We start from the raw sequence: 22,678 nt of genomic DNA on the forward strand, positions 1-22,678 counted from the left end.
TACATCTCCCATTACATGATAGATAAGCAAGCACAGCACCAGATAGAGACCCCCTCCCCACAGGCCGCCCCCAAGCACAAGCATATCATCTACAAACTGAAAGTAAAGACGCCTTAACTCTAATGGGCAGCTCCAGTCTGTGCAGTGTGGTTTGATGGTCTGCACAGAAGGAATAAACATCATGCCGTCAGGTCCATAGAGTCTGAGACACACAGGCTGAATGGCAGAGAATGGAGCCCTTGGCCTTTTCCTTCACTATTGTATTCACCTGTACACGCATCCTAAGGCCCAACCGACTATAGATGGTATGCCTCACAAGGAGAGGCCAGGGTCCACCTGTGGATCCTCTTGTGAGACATTCTGATGCAGGATAGGTGACAGGCATTTTAAGAGCTGGAACACTCGTTTAGTTGAGCAACTGATACGCTCTGAATAAGGCCCCATTCAAATGTCCGTGAATCATTAGTGGTAGGTGTTTTATCCATGATTTTCTTGGGTAGAACACGTACACATTAAAGTCTATGGTGATATTCATATCCGCGTGTTTTTTGCAGACAGCATGTTCGCAAACAAAAAAAAAAAATTATGGACATGTCTGTTTTTAATCCGAATCATTGATTAAAATTACCCATACAAATGACATCTGTGTGAAGTCCATGTTCTGGAGTTTGGCAAGTTTTTTTCCCTCCAAGATGTGAAAAATAAGTGATGAAACACTGATGGTAAATACTTCAACACTGATCAAATACAAATGAAACTCATCCAAAACAATGTAAAAATCACAGATGTCTGAATGAGAATGAGGTGGGCTTTGCACTTCCGTGTTTCACAAACCAATTTCTGGACCAATCACAAACAGAGTACGTGAGGCTGCTGAGCTTGAGCCAGTAGACTAGCGGGCCGGAAATAGTGCTTTGCACAAAAAGTTAATTTAAACGTGTGAAGCAGATGAAACTAGCGAACGAGTTATTCAAAAACCTTGTTGGAAAACTAACATATGTAAAAGCAGCAACATAGACCAGACAATGCAATTGTTTAACAGCATATTACACGGTTCTCGCTTACCAATCTTGTGCTTCAAGCCACTGTGCCAGGTACTGACGTATCTCCATGGGGAAGCTGTCATCATATAATTGGTGGACTTGTTCCAAGAATTTGGTGTCAATTTGCTGTAATTCATACCACTGAGCCATCCTGAATATGCATGATATAACACACACAACATATGTAGTAGTACAATCACTTCTTACTTTGTTTTACAGAAACAACTTAAATGCAATATATGAATATAAATATATTTTTTCAAACAATTCATCTCAAACATACCATTTTTCAACAGTTTTCTCTCATTCCATCTTTAGAACTCAATTTTCCTGCCATTATTACATGAGCAGTCTAGGGATATCATACTGCCAAGTCAATACCCAAAAGCACTTACCGTATTTTTCGGACTATAAGACGCACTTTTCACACACATACATACTGTGGCTGTAGGTGGTGGGGAGCGGCAGAGAAGCGGGGCACAGGAGGAAGTAGCCTGCTGCTGCAACCTACACTGTGTCCACTGCTAAAGAAAATGAATATTCACTGTACCTCAAAGCGGCTCCTGGTAGGAATGGAACCCTTCATCCCTCTTCCTGGTATGTATGGCACCCCTCATCCTGGTATGTATGGCCCCACTTATCCCTCATCCTGGCATGCTTGCCACCAACTGATCCTTATCACGCTGCACACAAAAAATAAACAATCCACCATGGGAGTGGATTGTAGTGAATATTCATGGTCTTTAATAGCGGGCACACAGACAGACACAGTACAGTGTGTCCGCTATTAAGGTGACTGAAGGGTCGCTGCTCCCCACACAGTCCTGGTGTGGGGAGCAGTGACTATTCCAGCACAGTATCTTACAGTGTGAGGGCGCATGGTAGTTAGGCCATGCGCAGCTCACATAGTGAAATCCCTCCCGGCAGAAGAGCAGGTTGCAGCGCTAGAGGAGAGAGGAGGGGAGTATAATTATTTTTTTGTGTGCAGCGTGATGGGGATCAGGGGGTGCCAAGCATACCAGGATGAGGGGTGCTACACATACCAGGATTAGGAATGAAGGGTGCCATACATACCAGGACGAGGGATGAAGGGTGCCATACATACCAGGATGAGGGATGAAGGGTGCCATACATACCAGGGTGAGGGATGAAGGGTGCCATACATACCAGGGTGAGGGATGAAGGGTGCCACACAGACCCTGCCACCTGGGACCCCACTCCACCAACGCCTCAGCCCCCCAGGTAAGCTGATTATAACATGAACCGGTTTATAAAATAACATTTTTTCCTATTCTCCTCCCCGAAATTTAAGGTGCATCTTATAAACCGGTGCGTCTTATAATCCGTAAAACATGGTACATAAAATTTTTTATCCTCTTAATATATTGCAGTCATTATATTATATAGCACTGTGTACTTACAATTGCTAGTTTCACCTTTCTACCAAGTTAATTCTTCTCTTTTCCATTAGGTCTATGACATTACGTGATTAAAAACGAACTACCTGAATCCTTCTAAGCTCTATATACACACAGTAGTCAATTTGCCCTGTATGAGTCATGAGTCCCTGCAAGGGGGGAGTAGCTGGATCAAGAGTTGAAGAGGGGAATGATAAATGCAGGGACAAAAACACTTCATGTTTGTACTGTGAGGCAGTGAGGGGAATTATAATTGCAAATCACAGACACACCTGTGGTTGCAGTGCAAAATAAAAGTAAGTTTTCATTTAAAAACCTGCAGCAGAGGTTTGGGTGTGTCAGTTTTGTGTTTGCAAGCTGCAGAGCAGGAGGCTCTGTGCTATAGAGGCCCGTGTGACATGAACAAAGAGCCCAAGAAGGCAAAGCTTCTGACGAATCTCTGAGAGATACGTCGGTGCAACACGGCCTTCTGCTGAGGTCGGTCAGGACAAAGTCCGTACGAAGGGGATAACTTGACGAAGGAGATAACTTGGAGTGACGCTGGTCGGAGACCAGTCACCCCTAAATCGGTCTAAAAGAGCCACCACTATCAGGTGCTGGCAGTGTCAAGGGCCAGGACATGTGGCTGCCAACTGCCCTTTGACTGTTCGACCCATGGACTGCGGGTTTACTCGCCAGGTGTCCATATATGGCCAAAACAGTCTGCACAACGAATACAGACACTACGCGCAGTGAACCCCAACGGTGCCAGGTACTCGTCAACGAGTACCCGATGGAGGACCTTTTGGACTCCCGGTGCCTAGTGACACTTGTCTATGTGTCATTGGTTACGAGGACAAACCCTATGGTCGTAAAGTGGGGGTTGTTTGTATACATGGGCACCTCCGAGATTACCCGACAGCGGAGGTCATTTTTTTTCCACCCCCTATGGGGAGATGAAACGTGGTGGGAGTGGTGAAGACCCTTCCTTATGGGACTGTTTTGGGGAGAGACTTGCCCCTGTTCTGGTCCCTGTGGGAGAATAAAATTAACCCTCCCAGGGTAAATCTCTTTCAGGGCACGGAACCCGAAGATCCCGAATCAGGGATACCTGCCATAGGGGTCGCCAACCTAGGGACAGAGTGTAAATCCAATAGGTTTCCCCTAGAGGAATTGGCAGGAGAAGTCAAGGAGACCCCATTGATCCCAGAGCTGGAAGTGTCCAGGGGAGCGTTTGGGACTGCTCAGCTACAGGATCCTACCCTAACCCAAGCACCGGGTAATAGAGGTAAATGGGGTTGCTCAGCAACCTGGTGCAGAGACTGTTTTTTCCGCATATGACAGTCAATCAAAATTTACTCTATATGGTTGACAAGATCCAGGATGAGGTTGTGGAACAACTAGTAGTGCCCCAGTCGTACCTTCAGGCGGTACTCAGATGGCCCAAACACACCTTCTGGGTGGGCTAAAAAGACGCAAGAACACATCTTGCAGCGGTTCTTTTGGCCTGGGATTTACGCTGTGGTACAGAGGTATTGTGAATCTTGCCCCATTTGTCAGTTGACCACACCCACCGCAAGCTTCTGCAGCCCATTGGTACCTCTGCCGGTTATAGAGGAAACTTTTGAACGGATTGCGATGGATTTGGTGGGACCTACTGTAAAGTCAGCACGTGGCCACCAACACATACTTGTGGTCGTTGATTATGCCACCAATTACCCGTAGGCCATTTCGCTACGCCACACTTTAGCTAAACTTATTGCCTGGGAGTTGTTTGCTATGTTCTGTCACCTTAGGCAACCCTTACGGATAAGGGGACTCCTTTTCTGTTCACGATAATGAAGGAACTGTGCAAGGTGCTAAAAATAAAAACAGTTGCGCACATCGGTACCATCCATAGATTGACTGTTTAGTCGAGCAGTTTAATTAAACCCTCAAGTCCATGTTAAAAAAAGTGGCTTCCAAGGATGGGAGGGATTGGGACATGTTACAGCCCTATTTAAATGTTTGATGTCCGCAAGGTATCACAGACTTCCACGGGGTTCTCACGCTTTGAGCTACTGTATGGCAGGCATCCTAGGGATCTGCTGGACGTAGCCAAAGTGATGTGGGAATAGGAGCCTAACCCACATAGGAGTGTAATAGAACATGTGGCAAGTATGCAGGACCGGATCGCGGCGGTCGTGCCCATAGTAAAGGAACACCTCCTGGATGCTCAGGCAGCGCAGAGCTGAGCATTTAATATAAAGGCCACAGTTAGGTCCCTTAACCCCTTAAGCCCCGCGGGTGGTTTGCACGTTAATGACCGGGCCAATTTTTACAATTCTGACCACTGTCACTTTATGAGGTAATTATTCTGGAACGCTTCAACGGATCCCCCTGATTCTGAGATTGTTTTATCGTGACATATTATACTTCATGATTGTGGAAAAATTTCTTCGATATCACTTGCGTTTATTTGTGAAAAAAACGGAAATTTGGCGAAAATTTGGAAAATTTTGCAATTTTCAAAATTTGAATTTTTAAGCCCTGAAATCAGAGCGATATGTCACACAAAAGAGTTAATAAATAACATTTCCCACATGTCTACTTTACATCAGCACAATTTTGGAACCAAAATTTTTTTTTTTGTTAGGGAGCTATAAGGGTTAAAAGTTGACCAGCGATTTCTCATTTTTCCAACAAAATTTACAAAACCATTTTTTTAGGGACCACATCACATTTGAAGTCACTTGGAGAGGTCTTTTTGACAGAAAATACCCAAAAGTGACACCATTCTAAAAACTGCACCCCTCAAGGTGCTCAAAACCACATTCAAGAACTTTATTAACCCTTCAGGTGCTTCACAGGAATTTTTTGAATGTGGAAGAAAAAAATGAACATTTAACTTTTTTCACAAAAATGTTACTTTAGACCCAATTTTTTTTATTTTCACAGGGGTAACAAGAAAAAATGGACCCCATTTGAGCCGACAATTTGTTAGCGGATATCATGTTGCATTTGGAGAGTCCCTGTGTGCCCAAACATTGGAGCTCCCCCACAAGTGACCCCATTTTGGAAACTAGACCCCCCCAAGGCACCTATCTAGATTCATAGTGAGCACTTGGAACCCCAGGTGCTTCACAAATTGATTCATAAAAATGAAAAAGTGGGTTTTTTTTCACTTTTTCATTTTTACGAATCAATTTGTGAAGCACCTGGGGGTTCCAAGTGCTCACTATGCATCTAGATAGGTGCCTTGGGGGGTCTAGTTTCCAAAATGGGGTCACTTGTGGGGGAGCTCCAATGTTTGGGCACACAGGGGCTCTCCAAACGCAACATGATGTCCGCTAACAATTTGAGCCGATTTTCCATTCAATTTGTTAGCGGACACCATGTCGCGTTTGGAGAGCCCGTGATGTGCCTAAACAGTGGAGCTCCCCCACAAGTGTCCCCATTTTGGAAACTATACCCCTCAAGGATTTTATTAAGGTGTATAGTGAACATTTTGAACACAGAGGTACGACACAGAATTTGATTACATTAGGTCATCATATTGAATAAGTTGTCATTATTCTTGAGCGCAAGTGCTCGCTACTTTAGTTTGCATCGGGTACTCAGGTATGCACCATGTACAGCGTGTGCTCGAGTGACATGCTCGAGTCCCTGCTCCGCATGTTTCATGGTTATTAGACACCCAAAAAAAAACATGCGGGGATCGCTCGTGCATGGCAGGCAATCCCCGTAAAGTTTTTTGGCCGCGAAGCATATGGGGCAGAGACTCGAGCAGGTCACTCAAATACCCACGATACTCAATGCATACCAGAGCACCCGATGCAAACTCAAGCAGCGAGCACTTGCTCTCAACACTAGTCGCCATATCGTCATCTTTTTTTCTTACTTTTGAAAAAAATCCCAACCCCAGCCCTAACCCTAGCACAACCCTAGCCCCAGCACAACCCTAGCCCCAGCACAACCCTAGCCCCAGCACAACATTAGCCCAATCCTAACCCAAGAGTTTATTTTTGACGCCGTTCCTTGTGCGGTATAAGTGATTAGACGACTTTATTCTTCGGGTCGGTGTGATTACAGCAATGCCAGAATCATATCGGGTTTTTATGACTGACAGCTGTCACACACTAAAAGACGCATTTTTTGTAAAATCTAGTTTTTGCATCGCCATATTTTGAGAGCTATAATTTTTCCAGATTTTGGCAGACAGTCATGTGACGGCTCGTTTTTTGCGGGATGACTTCACGTTGTTATTGGTGCCATTTTCAGGCACGTGACATTTTTTGATCGCTTTCTATTCCGATTTTTGGGAGGCAGAATAAACAAAAAACAACAATTCAGGAATTGTTTTTTTTTTTTTTTTTATTCTGTTCCGCGTGTGGTAAAATTGATGAGGTAGCTTTATTCTTCGGGTCAGTACGTTTACAGCGGTACCACATTTGTATCATTTTTCTATGTTTTGGCGCTTATACACAATAAAAGCTATTTTATAGAAAAAAATATTTTTTAGCATCGCTTTATTCTGAGAGCTATAACTTTTTTATTTTTCGGCTGATGGAGCTGTATGGCGGCTTGTTTTTTGCGGGACGAGATGACGTTTTCAGCGGTATCATTTTTATTTATATGCGTCGTTTTGATCGCGTGTTATTCCACTTTTTGTTTGGCGGTATGGTGATAAAGCATTGTTTTTTGCTTCGTTTCTTTTTTTTTTTTTTACCGTGTTCACTGAAGGGGTTAACTAGTGGGGCAGTTTTATAGGTCAGGTTGTTCCGGACGCGGCGATACCAAATATGTGTACTTTTATTGTTTTGTTTTTGTTTTTTTTATAATAATATTTATTGATGGGTACATTATATTTTTATTTTTGGTGTATTATTTTTTTATAATATTTTTGCACATTTTTTTTTTTTTTTCCACTTTCACACAGTTTATACACTTTATTACTTTGTCCCACTCTGGGACTTTCACTTTTTTTTTCTGATCGCCTGCATGGCACAGGAATGAAGCACCATCCCTATGCCATGAAGGCTGTCAGAAGTGCACAGTGTGAAGATTGCTTGGAGATGCACTGCGCATGCCCAAGCAATCTTCCTGCTCTCTGGTGACCCGGATGTTGTCATGACGACATCGGGTCGTCATGGCAACACCCGGGAAGCCTTTGCAGACTGCGCTGGAAGCAGGAAGAGGAGGTGAGTATCGCCGATCACCTCCCCTTGCCCCCGCAATGCCGCGATCGACTTCGATCGACTTCGATCGCAGCATCGCGGGGGTTAATGTGCTGGGAGCGGTGCAGGACCGCTCCCTGCACATAGTACCGGGTGTCAGCTGTGACAATCAGCTGACACCCGGCGGCGATCGCGCCCGCACAGCCTGTGAGCGCGCGCGATCGCCATGACGTACTAATACGGGTCTGGCTCTTAAGTCCCAGGGCACAGACGCGTATTAGTACATCAGATGTTATTAAGGGGTTAAAGAAGGGGATCAGGTATTGGTATTAGTGCCACTGCGCAAGCTCTTGGTCAAGTGTCAAGGGCCATGTGAAGTCCGGGAAAAGGTTGGGGAGGTGAATTACAGAGTGTACCAACCCGTGAAGGAGAAACCCGAACAGTTATATCACGTTAATCTGCTTAAACCTGGAAAGACCGGGAATGTATTATTACAGATGCGACTCCGGTCGTTTCGTCTTTGGACCGTCCAACGCTGGCCCGGGAGGAGGCTGCAGGAGAGGTAAAGATAAGCGATGCTCTCACTAAGCAGCAGCGGCAGGAGGTTCGGAGATTAGTGCAGTAGAATACGGACGTATTTCCTGAACTACCCGGCCGCACCTCTGTCATCCAACATGATATTTTTTTACCGAGCCTCGGGTGAGGCTGCAGATGAAACCCGTACCGTGTGCTAGAGGCAAGCCATCACGGCTGAAGTGAAACAAATGCTCCAGTTAGGAGTCATCGAGGAATCCAGGAGTGAGTGGGCTAACTCCCTTGTGCCGATTCCGAAGCCAGACAGGTCATTACGATTTTGTAAATACTTCTGTAAATTGAATGAGGTGTCAAAATTTGACCTTTTTCCACTGCCTCATGTAGACGAGCTGATCGAGAGACTGGGGCAGGCCCAGTACTTCACCACGCTCGATCTGACCAAAGGTTACTGGCAGGTGCCGCTCACAGAATCGGCTAAAGAAAAATACGCCTTTGTTACAGCAGGGCTGTGGAGTCAGTAAGTCAAACCTCCGACTCAGACTCCTCAATTTCCATGACACAGACTACCTCATACATGGCTCATGTTTAAGTGATAAATTTACTGTAGGACAGATTCATCTCAGCTAAAAGTCTAGATCCTTAAATTAGGAATAGGACAGACATTCCTAACTTTCCCAAATGCTTATGAAAAAATATTCCCCACAAACTGTATTGAACTACTGTACAAAATTTAGAATATATTTTAGGAGTTGGAGTCGGTCCATTTTATACCGACTCCACAGCCCTGGTTAACAGCGAACCCCCCCCCCCCCCCAAAAAAATGCGCAAAAGGTCTCAAGAAAGCCCGGGACTTGGGCACGTGATTGGGGTTTGTTAACCCCACGGCCAAATAAACAAGATTGAGGCCATTCAAAACTGGCAAAGGCCTTTGACTACTAGACAGGTGAGAGCGTTCCTCGGCATCATTGGGTACTACTGCCGGTTTATACCTAATTTTGCTGGGAGATCAGCACCCATGACTCCTAAAGAAGAAGAAGTCGGTAATGGTTCGGTGGAGCCCTCAGGCGGAGAAAGCGTTCCAAACAATGAAGTTGTCATTGTGCCAACAGCCCGTCCTCACCAGCCCCAACTTCAAGAAAGGCTTCAACGTGCAAACAGTTGCCTCTGAGATAGGCCTAGGAGCGGTACTGTCAAAAGAACTGAACTGAGAGGAACATTCAGTCACCTACTTGAGTAGGAAACTTACCCCGGCAGAGAAAAATTATAGTGTAGTGAAGAAGGAGTGCTTGGCTATTAAATGAGCATCCTGTATGGTGACGAGTGTTCAAACCCACATAACATCCTAGACTGTTCTGGGCACCTTGGTATCGGTAATACCCATAGTCCCTCTGACGGCTTTAACTAGTCTCTCAGTATTATCAACCGAAAAACAAGGTCTGCCCCCCCCCCCCCCCCCCGTCATCATCCGAAGACTCCGATGATGATGAGGAGAGATTAGAGGAGAAAGGCAGTTCTCTTGTAAAACGGGACTCCACTGATTCCTCTGATTCTGAAGAAACTAGTTTTCGCTTCTTTTTGCGTGAGGTTAAGCCTCTTAAAGACTCTCTGACCTCTGTTTGGATTAGATCCTTTAATTCTAAAGAAAACGTGGGGGACTCCTCTGCAATGGTTTTCTGAATATAGTCCGAGCAAAGGTTTTTGGCATAGGAGGTGGGAAGACCGATTTTGCATAAAGCACACTCCCTGTTTTTACATTTAGCAGTACACTTCTTCGCCTACTGCCCCAAGAAATGAAAGGAGAAGAAGGAGGAAAAGAGAGAGAAGAGCACATTATTCAGGGTGAGACTTTCACGAAGATCACTCACCACACTGCCGTTCAGACTAGGGTACCAGAGGCGGTGGTTGCCGTTCACACGAGGGCTCCCATTTGGCGGAGGTGGACTGACGAAGTCTTTTCTGACCAGTCTTGCCGGAACTCGCACGCCCTCCACTGCTGTGACTTTGTCGATGGGAAGATTCTCGATGCTCCGTTTGCTTAAGCTGCTTGCGCTGCTTTGATGGCTGTGGCTGCTGCTGTACCTCCTGTGGCGGTGACAGCTGCTGCCCAGGTGACTGCGGCTCCTCATTCATCATGGCGGGGATGCAGACACCGCCATCTTGATTGCTCCCCATCCTTAAAAGCAGTAGGGCTCCACCTCCTTTAGGCTCCTCCCCTTCCGGCAGCGAGCTCATTTCAAAAAATTTTTTTTTATTTTTTTTTTAAATTTAGCCAGCTGGCGCGCTACACCGCAGATCCGCTCCCTTCTGCGCGTACGCAGCCCAGCGGCACCCGGTGCGCTTGCAGCGGGATGACGGCTTCCCACCCGCGCATGCGCAGACCCGGCTTCCGGAGCACTCCGTGATAGGGCGCGTCAGCACCCCGCGCGTGCGCAGCCCGGACTTCTGGCGCGCTCCGTCACAGGGTGCGACGCGACCCCCACGTGCGCAGACCCGGAAGATCTGCCGGCCGGCGCGCTCAGCTCGTCTTGCGAGGCGCAGACCCGGTCGCAGGCCCCGGCGCACGCGGGGAGGAATCCAAAAAACAGCACCTCCTCCCCACACGCAGACACGGGCAGCAGCCAGATGGGCTGGGAACAGGGACCATCTGCTGCTTCCACGGCCTCCAGGCCGCATCGTCCATAATCCAGGTACGTGAGGTACCACCTGGTGAGGCTCCCATCAGGGACAGGAACCAAAACTGATGCGGAGGAGAGGTACCGCCTTTTTATTCAGTAGGTTCCTTTCCTTGGTGGGCGGATACCCTCTCTCAGGTGGTGCTGTCATGGGAGAAGAGGAAAAAGTACGTTTGGACTTGGTAAAGCTATTTTACCAAGTCGGATTTAAGAAAACCCGGCATGGGTTTTTATTTTTGGAGTGAACTACAGGATGGCAGTGGTGCGGGTTCACTCCCTCCAGCCGGGGTCTTGCATGTGGCTCATGTCCACAGTTTTCATTTAAAAACCTGCAGCAAAGGTTTGGGTGTGTCAGTTTTGTGTTTGAAAGCTGCAGAGCAGGAGGTTCTGCAATACAGGCCTGTGTGACGTGAACACAGAGCCCAAGAAGGCAAAGCTTCTGACGCATCTCTGAGTGATACGGCGGTGTAGTGTCACGGGTGTGTTGCCACGAAGATCGTCACGAGTACACAGCCTGACTTCTCGCAGCTGACTTGTTGGTGCTTTGTGTTTTCTCGGCAGTGAAGGAGTTAATTCTCTCTCTCTGGGCTAGCTGAGGTCCAGCCTCGCCCAGCTGCAATCAATGCTTCGTTAGTGAGACTCCTTTATATTCCTGCAGGTCTGTTTGTGAGGTGTCGGTGAAAGCTTTTCATTCAGACCTACAGAGCGGATCGTGGTGTTTGGAGTTGCTGAGATAAGTGTATTTGAAAGTGTTATTTCCCTTTCCTCGCTTTATCATTTATCTCCTTTCCCGTTGGTGTTCCCTCTGTTGTAGTTTTGTTGAAGTTGTATGCAAGGTGGTTTTGGTTTTTCCCTTGTACTGTCTCGTTCGTCTAAATACTGTGTGTGGGCATATTATTGCTGGTTCCCTATTGTTGTGATCGGGGTCCTTCTCAGGACTAGATTACTGTGGTGCAGGGATCCTCAGGAGGTAGGGGTTACGCTGGCGGCCTGGACCTCTGTACCTTTAACAGTACCTCCAGGATGAGGGATTAGTCAGGGCCCCAGCTTAGGGTCAGCTTAGGCCCCCTACCTCCAGTATTCTGTGACAGTGTGACATTTTCACCGACCATCTTAGTTTTTCTCCAGCTACCATGGATCCAGTAGCCGGTCTAGCTCAGCAGTTGCAGAGTTTGTCCATGGGGCTGGCGGACGTTAGGTCCAAGGTTTTGCATCCTCTGGAGCAAGCCGGACCAGAACCTAAAGTAGCTCTCCCTGACAGGTTCACTGGGGGGCGGGACAAGTTTTTTGTTTTCCGGGAGGCATGCAAATTGTACTTTCGGCTGCGGCCTCGGTCATCGGGCAGTGAAGAACAAAGGGTGGGAATTGTCATCTCGCTCCTACAAGGGGACCCACAATCTTGGGCGTTCTCTCTTCCCCCTAGCTCCCCAGTTCTCCAGTCAGTGGATAGGTTTTTCGCTGCTTTGGGACTCGTGTATGATGACCCAGATCGGATCTCCCTTGCTGAGTCTAAGTTACGTAGGATTCAGCAGGGAGATCGTCCGGCGGAGGAATTCTGTTCGGAGTTCCGTAGGTGGGCCACGGACACCCAGTGGAATGACCCGGCTCTTAGGAGCCAGTTTTGTCATGGTTTATCCGACAAATTACAGGATGTGTTGGCACAGTATGACTCTCCCGCGTCACTGGAAGCCGCTATGGCCCTTGCTATTCGCGTTGACAGACGGCTTCGGGAGAGGTGCGGGATAACTCTACCCCCTGTAATGTCTCCACCTCTTACAAGGTCCCCTCATATGGTGGTTCCCCTGGTCAGTCCGGAGGAGCCTATGCAATTAGGAGGGACATCATTTCGGGGAAGGGGACCGGTGGTGCGCCATAAGACAGGAAGGTGTTTCCTCTGCGGGAAAAAGGGACATTTTATTGGGGGGTGTCCATCCCGCCCCTTGCTGAGTAAAGAGTCGTCGAAAAAACTGTTGATCCCAGGTTGTGTGGTGGACGGCAATCTGGGAGTAGGTATTTCGTCCCTAGGTTCGTCTCAGTTTCTCGTACCGGCGGAGGTGGTGGTGGGTACGAGAACTGAGAGGATATCTGTTCTTCTGGATAGTGGGGCCGGGGCTAATCTGGTTGATGCTCGGTTTGCCCGGGTTCAAGGTATGCGATTGAGTGAGTTGGCTAAACCCATCCCCATATTCTCGATCGATGCCAGGCCTCTCGGTCAGGGAAGTTTTTTGCAAGCTGTGCATGGCGTAAAACTTCAAGTGGGGGCAATACATAAAGAACTGTTGTCTTGCTACGTGTTGGAGGGTCTTCCCACTCCTATAGTGTTGGGCCTTCCTTGGTTAGCTAAGCATAACCCTGTTATTAATTGGCAAACCAGAGAGATAAGCCAATGGAGTAAATTCTGTAATAAAAACTGCATGAACACGGTCATCGGTGCGGTTACTCCTTGGGTCTTACCTCCATTTCTGGCAGACTTTGAGGATGTATTCTCGGAGAATGGGTGTCAGGAACTACCTCCTCATCGCGAGTATGACTGTTCTGTAAAACTGCTCCCTGAGGCCAAGTTACCTAAAGCTAGGTTGTATAACCTTTCTGGTCCTGAGAGGCAGGCCATGAAGGATTATATTTCTGAAAGTCTGGCTAAGGGGCATATTAGACCTTCATCTTCACCGGTGGCCGCGGGGTTCTTCTTTGTTAAGAAGAAAGATGGAGGCCTACGCCCTTGCCTGGATTTCCGTGAACTTAATCGGATTACGGTCCGAGATCCGTATCCGCTCCCACTTATTCCCGATCTCTTTAATCAGATCGTGGGCGCCAAATGGTTCTCTAAGTTGGATCTCAGGGGGGCGTACAATTTGATTAGGATGAAGGAGGGGGATGAGTGGAAGACGGCTTTTAACACTCCGGAGGGGCATTATGAGAACCTTGTCATGCCATTCGGTCTGACTAATGCCCCGGCGGTGTTTCAACACTTTGTTAATGATATTTTTCGCCACCTGGTGGGACAGTTTGTTGTCATATATCTGGATGATATCTTAATTTACTCGCCGGATCTGGTGTCTCATCAGGAGCACGTTAGACAGGTGTTACAGATCTTGCGGGATAATAAACTGTATGCCAAGTGGGAAAAGTGTGTGTTCGCCGTACAGGAACTCCAGTTTTTAGGCTTCCTGGTTTCTGCGTCCGGTTTTCGTATGGACCCTGGGAAAGTGCGGGCAGTTCTTGAGTGGGATCGGCCGGAGAATCTTAAGGCACTACAACGTTTCCTGGGGTTTGCTAACTATTACCGGAAGTTCATTCGTAATTTCTCGTCCGTGGTTAAGCCTCTCACAGACATGACTAAAAAGGGGACGGATTTTTCTAGGTGGTCTGACAAGGCTTGTCAAGCATTCTCCTCCTTGAAAAAATGTTTTGCCTCGGCACCCATACTCATTCAACCTGATGCGTCTCAGCCATTCTTTGTAGAGGTAGACGCTTCCGAGGTAGGGGTGGGAGCAGTATTGTCACAGGGTTCGTCCCCTGGTAAGTGGCATCCGTGCGCCTTTTTCTCTAAAAAATTGTCGTCCGCTGAGAGGAATTACGATGTCGGCAATAGGGAACTCCTGGCCATTAAGTTAGCTTTTGAGGAGTGGCGCCATTTTTTGGAGGGGGCAGTTCATCCGGTCACCGTCATCACCGATCACAAGAACCTGCTATATCTGGAGTCCGCTAAACGTCTGAATCCCAGACAAGCTAGGTGGTCATTGTTTTTTACCAGGTTTAATTTCGTCGTTACATATCGTCCTGGGTCTAAAAATGTAAAGGCGGATGCCTTATCTCGTAGTTTCCCTGGGGCCGGGAATACGGACGACCCGATTCCTGTTCTTCAGGAGGGGGTGGTGGTTTCGGCAGTATGCTCTGAGCTGGAGGAGGAGATATTGGAGGCTCAGGGGGACGCCCCTGTTGGACCTCCGGGGAGACTGTTCGTTCCAGATCAGTTGCGACAAAAGGTGATCGAGGCACACCATAACTCAGTTTTTGCAGGACACCCGGGGAGTAAAGCAACTGTGGATCTCCTCTCGCGTCGGTTTTGGTGGCCTAACTTACATAAAGAGGTGGTAACTTTTGTCGCGTCCTGTGGGGTTTGTGCGCGCTCTAAGACCTCACATACCCGTCCGTCTGGGGCCCTCTTACCTTTGAAGATCCCGGAGCGTCCTTGGACTCATCTGTCTATGGACTTTATTACGGACCTCCCTCCGTCTTCGGGTAAAACGGTCATACTCGTTGTAGTGGACAGGTTCAGCAAGATGGCACATTTTATCGCTCTTCCGGCTCTCCCTAATGCTAAAACTCTTGCGCAGGTGTTCATTGGGGAGATTGTGAGGCTTCACGGGGTACCCTCCGAGGTGGTGTCTGATCGGGGGTCTCAGTTTGTGTCCAAGTTCTGGAAGGCGTTTTGTGCTCGGCGGGGGATGCATTTGTCATTCTCGTCGGCTTTTCATCCTCAGACCAATGGTCAGACGGAACGTATGAACCAGAGCTTGGAGACATATCTTCGGTGTTTTGTGTCAGAGAACCAGGAGGACTGGGCTTCTTTCCTACCTCTGGCAGAGTTTGCTCTCAATAATAGGCGAAGCGAGTCCACTGGTAAGTCCCCGTTTTTTGGGGCATATGGTTTTCACCCCCAGTTTTGTACTTTCAGTAGGGGGGGCTCTTCGGGGGTTCCGGAGGAGGAACGATTTTCCTCATCTCTCGCTTCAGTATGGAGAGGGGTGCTGAAGAATCTGAATACTATGGGGAACCGATACAAACGTATGGCTGATAGGAGGAGAGTGTCTGGTCCGGACCTAAGTGTGAACGATCAGGTATGGTTGTCTACCAGGAATATTAAACTTAAGGTTCCTTCCTGGAAACTGGGTCCCAGGTTCATCGGGCCGTACAGAATCAGTTCTGTTATTAATCCGGTGGCATTCCGTCTTGACCTCCCCCCTACGTTTAAAATTCACAACGTGTTTCACAGATCATTGCTTAAGAGGTATGTGGCGCCGGTGGTACCGTCACCTTTACCTCCCCCTCCTGTGGTTGTCAATGGTAACTTGGAGTTCCAGGTATCGAGGGTCATTGATTCACGCTTTAATCGCCGGTCCCTTCAGTACTTGGTTCATTGGAAGGGGTATGGTCCTGAGGAGAGGATGTGGGTTCCTGCGTCGGATATTAACGCAGACCGATTAGTTCGGGCCTTCCACACGACTCACCCGGATAAACCTGGCCCTGAGGGTCCGGAGGCCCCTCGTAGAAGGGGGGGTACTGTCACGGGTGTGTTGCCACGAAGATCGTCACGAGTACACAGCCTGACTTCTCGCAGCTGACTTGTTGGTGCTTTGTGTTTTCTCGGCAGTGAAGGAGTTAATTCTCTCTCTCTGGGCTAGCTGAGGTCCAGCCTCGCCCAGCTGCAATCAATGCTTCGTTAGTGAGACTCCTTTATATTCCTGCAGGTCTGTTTGTGAGGTGTCGGTGAAAGCTTTTCATTCAGACCTACAGAGCGGATCGTGGTGTTTGGAGTTGCTGAGATAAGTGTATTTGAAAGTGTTATTTCCCTTTCCTCGCTTTATCATTTATCTCCTTTCCCGTTGGTGTTCCCTCTGTTGTAGTTTTGTTGAAGTTGTATGCAAGGTGGTTTTGGTTTTTCCCTTGTACTGTCTCGTTCGTCTAAATACTGTGTGTGGGCATATTATTGCTGGTTCCCTATTGTTGTGATCGGGGTCCTTCTCAGGACTAGATTACTGTGGTGCAGGGATCCTCAGGAGGTAGGGGTTACGCTGGCGGCCTGGACCTCTGTACCTTTAACAGTACCTCCAGGATGAGGGATTAGTCAGGGCCCCAGCTTAGGGTCAGCTTAGGCCCCCTACCTCCAGTATTCTGTGACAGTGTGACATGTAGTCGACCACGGCAACGGGTTTAGAAACAGACTGTTCTTTGACGACCCGGCTGCGAAACAGAGGATACCGTTTGCCTTTAACTAATGAGTTTTGGATGAATAAAGACATTTAAGTTGAATTTTACTTGGGTCACTGCTTCATTACCACAGAGTGAACACCGCCGCACTACAGTACATAGAGAAAAGAAAGGAGAATAATTAGCTGGGTAGCAAGGCAAAATGAACAAGTTTAAGTACACAGTGCTGTATAATTTGATGACTGTAATATATTAAAGGGGTTGTCCGGTCTAAAATAATTAGTCTGCAGTCACTCTGTACGCTGCGAGGATTCGCCGGTTGCTGAGCAGGAAACAGCAGTAATGTATGCGTTATGCTTACACCCAACCAGAATAAGACTAATAAGACTAATGGGCACAGCCTCACTCCATACACTTGTATGGAGCGAGGCCATGCCCCGTCTAGTGACCTGGCCATGCAGTGAGAATGGCCTCGCTCAATACAAATGTATGAAAGCAAGGCCGTGCCCTCTAGCCCGGTTCTGTCCGGGAGTACAGTATATTTCGGACTATAAGACGCATCGGACCATAAAACGCACCCCAAATTTTGGGGTGGAAAATAGGAAAGAAATATTTTTTATAAGATTGGGGTCCGTCTTATTGTCTGCATAGGTATCTTACTTGTGGGGGTGGTGAAACGGGGGTCACAGGAGACAGGGTCCCTCAGGAAGCTGGTGAAATGCTGCAGAACTGGAGTACTCCAGCAGTGGGGGGAGTTGCAGTGGTGGTGGAGCAGGATTGTAGGAAGCAGGGCCCTCAGTTTCCTCCCTCAGGAACTCGGCGGAGGCAGCAGAAGAGGTGAGATGCTGCAGGGCCGGTGTCTGGCTGTAGGCGGTGAGGCAGAGTGGCGTGCACTGTTTTTCCGATGGCCGGGGACATCTTCCAGAAGCCGTGGGCCTCAGGGAAATGGCTGCCGAGCACCCAGTCTGTGATTGCGCCGGCTCGGGCAGCCATTTTCCTGTAGATCACAACTTCAGGAAGATGGCCACGGCCATCGGAAAAGCAGCGCACGCCGCTCTGCCTTACCGCCTACAGCCAGACACTGGCCACGCAGCATCTATCTTCTTCTGCTGCGGGGTTCCTGGAAGGAGGCAACGGAGGGCCCTGCTTCCTACAATCCTGCTCCACCACCATTACATCACCGCAGGTCCTTTCTGAACACCGCGTGACGCCGAGGACAGAGCACGCCACCAGAGAAGGAGACAGGGGGCCACCGGTGAGGTAAGTATAATGTTTTTTTTTTTTTTTACTATTGATGCTGCATTTAAAGCAGCATAAGTTGGTCACACAATATAAATCCATGCCAGCACTTACGCTGAGCACTGTATGTATAACGCACTGAGAATACAGAGGGGTGTACTCACTTATGCTGATTGCTTTATCTATAATGTACTGAGAATACAGGGGGATGTACTCACTTATGGAGAACGCTGTATGTATAACATACTGAGAATATGAGGGGATGTGCTCACTTATGCTGAGCGCAGTATGTATAACGTACTGAGAATACAGGTGGTGTACTCAATCTGACTGCTGTCTATATAATGTACTCAGAATACAGGGAGTGTACATACGCTGAGCTCTGTATGTATAACGTACTCAGAATACAGGGGGATGTACTCACGCTGAGCGCTGTATATATAACAATGAGAATACAGTGAGTGTACTCACTTATGCTGACTGCTGTATCTATAATGTACTGATAATATGGGGGTGTACACATGAATCTGACTCACTCTTTCTTGCCTGGATATAGTGTGGTCATGGCGCCACACTGAGCATGCTCAGTCTATAGAGGCTTCGTTCAGAAGGACACATCCCTGGTTATATTAAATATATATTTTACACACACACACACACACACACACACACACACACACACACACACACACACACACTTCTCGCAAAGTTAGAATATCCTCAAAAATTTAATTTCAGTTCTTCAATACAAAAAGTGAAACTCCTATATTATATACAGTGTGTACGGAAAGTATTCAGACCCCTTTTAATTTTTCACTCTTTTTCATTGCAGCCATTTGGTAAACTCTAAAAAGGTCATTTTTTTCTCATTAAAGTACACTCGAATCCTATCTTGACTGAAAAAAAACAGAAATGTAGAAATTTTTGTAAATATATTAAAAAGGAAAAACTGAAATATCACATGGTCATAAGTATTCAGACCCTTTGCTCAGACACTCATATTTAAGTCACATGCTGTCCATTTCCTTGTGATCCTCCTTGAGATGCTTCTACTCCTTCATTGGGGTCCAGCTGTGTTTAAGTAAACTGATAGGACTTCATTTGGAAAGGCACACACCTGTCTATATAACACTTCACAGCACACAGTGCATGTCAGACCAAATGAGAATCATGAGCTTGAAGGAATTTCCCAAGGAGCTCAGAGACAGAATTGTGGCAAGGCACAGATCTGGCCAAGGTTATAAAAGAATTTCTGCATTACTCAAGGTTCCTAAGAGCACAATGGCCTCCATAATCATTAAATGGAAGGAGTTTGGGACCACCAGAAGTCTTCCTAGACCTGGCCGTACAGCCAAACTGAGCAATCGTGGCAGAAGAGCCTTGGTGAGAGAGCTAAAGAACAACCCCAAGATCACTGTGGCTGAGCTCCAGAGATGCAGAGGCAGATGGGAGAAAGTTCCACAAAGTCAACTATCACTGCAGCCCTCCACCAGTCAGGCGCCTCTCCTCAGTGCAAGACATATGAAAGCCCTCATACCTCAGTGCAAGACATATGAAAGCCCGCATAGAGTTTACTCAAAAACACATGAAGGACTCCAAGACTATAAGAAATAAGATTCTCTGGTCTGATGAGACAAAAATAGAACTTTTTGGTGATAATTCTAAGCGGTAAGTATGGAGAAATCCAGGCACTGCTCATCACCTGCCCAATACAAGCCCAAAAGTGAAACATGGTGGTGGCAGCATGATGTTATGAGGGTGTTTTTCAGCTGCAGGGAGAGGACGACTGGATGCAATTGAAGGAAACATGAATGCGACCCAAGTACAGAGATATCCTGGATGAAAAACTCTTCCAGAGTGCTCTGGACCTCAGACTTGGTCAAAGGTTCACCTTCCAACTAGACAATGACCCTAAGCACACAGCTACAATAACAAAGGAGTGGCTTCAGAACAACTTTGTGACCATTCTTGACTGGCCCAGCCAGAGCACTGACCTAAATCCAATTGTGCAACTCTGGAGAGACCTGAAAATGGCGGTCCACCAAAGTTCACCATCCAACCTGATGGAACTGGAGAGGATCTGCAAGTTAGAATGGCAGAGGATGCCCAAATCCAGGTGTGAAAAACTTGTTGTATCATTCCCAAGAAGACTCTTGGCTGTACTAGCTCAAAACTCAAAAGGGTGCTTCTACTCAATACTGAGCAAAGGGTCTGAATACTTATGACCATGTGATATTTCAGTTTTTCTTTTTTAATAAATTTGCAAAAATTTCTACATTTCTGTTTTTTTCAGTCAAGTTGGGGTGCAGAGTGTACTTTAATGAGAAAAATAATCAACTTTTTATAATTTACCAAATAGCTGCAATGAAACAAAGAATGAAAAATGTAAAGGGGTCTGAAGACTTTCCGTACCCACTGTAGATTATTAATAGACATTACAAACAGATAGATCTATTTCAAGTGTTTATTTCTGTTAATGTTGATAATTATGGATTACAGCCAATGAAAACTCAAAAAGTCATTATCTCAGTGAATTAGAATAATTAACAAACGTCATGGATTTATATAGTGTGACCGAAAGAATGTTAAAAAATAAATCTATACTTCTGATGGCCCCGGAGTCTTTATCCGATGCGTCCTGGCTTGCCGGCAGCTCGCGGTACACTGAAAGGACCTGCCGACGTCAGCGGTCGCGTAACCAGTCACATGACTAAATGACGCTATGGCAGGTCCTTGAGTCCACCGCAATCTGCTGGCAAGCCAGGACAAAGACACCGGGGGCCATCAGAAGGTAAGTATAATATTTATTTTTTATTTTATTCTTTTTTTTACAGGTTCTATGGTACCCGGGTCCGGAGGAGAGTCTCTTCTTCTCCAGCCCGGGTACCATCCGCACATTGAAACGCATGTAATCCGCATGTACAGATCCAGTGATGCGGATTACATGCGTTTCAATGTAAGGCAATGGCGGCGAAAACGCAGCGCTTCCGCAAAATAATTGGTAGTGCTACGGATTTTCCCGCAATGATAATCCGCAGCGGAAATTTCCGCAGCATGTGCACAGCACATGCGGATTATCATTGGGGAACATGGCAGGCCTTCTACCAAGCGTTTTTTAAGCTTTTCTGCAGCGGTATTGCCGCTGCAAAAACGCTTAAAAAACGCATCGTGGACACACAGCCTAACACCATCTGTAAAAAAAAGCTGAAGTTGAAAAGAGGATGGCTTCTACAAATGGATAATGATCCTAAACACAAGTCAAAATCCACAATAGACTACCTCAAAAGGTGCAAGCTGAAGGTTTACAATGGCTCTCACAGACCCCTGATCTGAACATCATTGAAAATCTATGGCCATACCTCAAAATAGCAAAGCATGCAAGACTATCCAGGAATCCCATAGAACTGGAAGAATTCTCCAAGGAAGAATGGATCTCTCGAACAAAAAGTGAAAGACTGTTGACTGGCTACAAAAAGCGTTCACAATTTGTGATACTTTCAAAAGGGGGCGCTACAAACTTTTGCATGAGCCCATTTTCCTTTTTGTAATTTTTAAAATGTAAAAGATGAAAATATAAATTTGGAGAGCAGAGCGTGGCGTGACGAGGGCAGAGCGTGGCGTGCGACTAGGGCAGAGCGTGGCGTGCGACTAGGGCACAGCGTGGCGTGCGACTAGGGCACAGCGTGGCGTGCGACTAGGGCACAGCGTGGCGTGCGACTAGGGCAGAGCGTGGCGCGACGAGGGCAGAGCGTGGCGCGACGAGGGCAGAGCGTGGCGCGACGAGGGCAGAGCGTGGCGCGACGAGGGCAGAGCGTGGAGCGACGAGGGCAGAGCGTGGCGCGACGAGGGCAGAGCGTGGCGCGACGAGGGCAGAGCGTGGCGCGACGAGGGCAGAGCGTGGAGTGACGAGGGCAGAGCGTGGCGTGCGATGAGGGGAGATTGCAGTTCTATCATAAAGTCAGGCAAAACACATACACAACAATCACATGTAGTCATTACAAAATCGCCATCTGGTGACTTCCTGAAGAACCTGGAAGTTTAGCAATATTCCAACTTACGTGATAGTGTCCGTTTCTCCACACACTGCCTGCGCTGCTCTTGGGCCGTATAGTCTCCGAATCTGTGACAGAGCTCTCAGACGTTCAGATTTGCTCTAATAAAACCTTTTACCGATTCTGAAAACACGAATCAAAAGCGAAAGTGACAGTTCTAAAGTCAGGCGGCACCTGAACGACCAATCACGTTGCTGCGCTTCCGTCCAGCCTCTCACGTGCTGCAAAACTCCACCCACCCTTAGTATTGCGACAGTTCCGTGGTCCGGAAATAGGCGTGGCTCGGGCATGGTAGACGCGGCTTAACTGTATGGGCTGCCTCCCGGTATGACGTCGTTTCCGTGCTCTGTGAGGATGCTGTGGGGCCTGTGGTGGCGGTGATGCACGCTTTTGGGGGCTCTAAGGAGGGAAGGGATAGTGTCTGTAGGGGGCCAACTGCTGGGATTTGGGTTTATGCTTGAAGGGGGGGGTTTCTTTTTTTGGGGCCCTCTGGTTGATGTGAGTGGGGGGATTAATCCGGGGGATTTGGGGTGGGGGTTAATGCTTCATTGGGACACAAATAACCATGGGTGTAAGCTGCTGAAACTATGCAAAAAAAAAAAGTTAGCTCTTCCCAGAAGGGTGCATCATCAACTGGCAGGAAGCTAATCCGTT

At 47.4% G+C, this 22,678-nt stretch overlaps 1 protein-coding gene across 2 annotated transcripts in view; it reads right to left on the reverse strand.

Annotated features, from left to right (window-relative positions):
• Positions 1 to 22,265, reverse strand: part of STAT1 (signal transducer and activator of transcription 1) — a 1,113,083-nt gene extending 1,090,818 nt beyond the window's left edge. For both annotated transcript variants that reach the window (XM_073647949.1, XM_073647950.1), the window contains exons 1-2: positions 22,031 to 22,265; positions 1,066 to 1,194 (exon numbers count right to left, since the gene is read on the reverse strand). In XM_073647949.1, the coding sequence (XP_073504050.1) occupies positions 1,066 to 1,193 (128 nt within the window). In that variant the 5' untranslated portion in view covers position 1,194; positions 22,031 to 22,265. The remainder of the gene's footprint in view (positions 1 to 1,065; positions 1,195 to 22,030) is intronic.
• Between the last annotated feature and the right edge of the window lie 413 nt (positions 22,266 to 22,678).

The sequence above is a fragment of the Phyllobates terribilis genome, unplaced genomic scaffold (assembly GCF_046119375.1).
Source record: "Phyllobates terribilis strain yellow unplaced genomic scaffold, ASM4611937v1 Scaffold_9__5_contigs__length_417890890, whole genome shotgun sequence".
In the NCBI taxonomy this organism is placed as follows: domain Eukaryota; kingdom Metazoa; phylum Chordata; class Amphibia; order Anura; family Dendrobatidae; genus Phyllobates; species Phyllobates terribilis.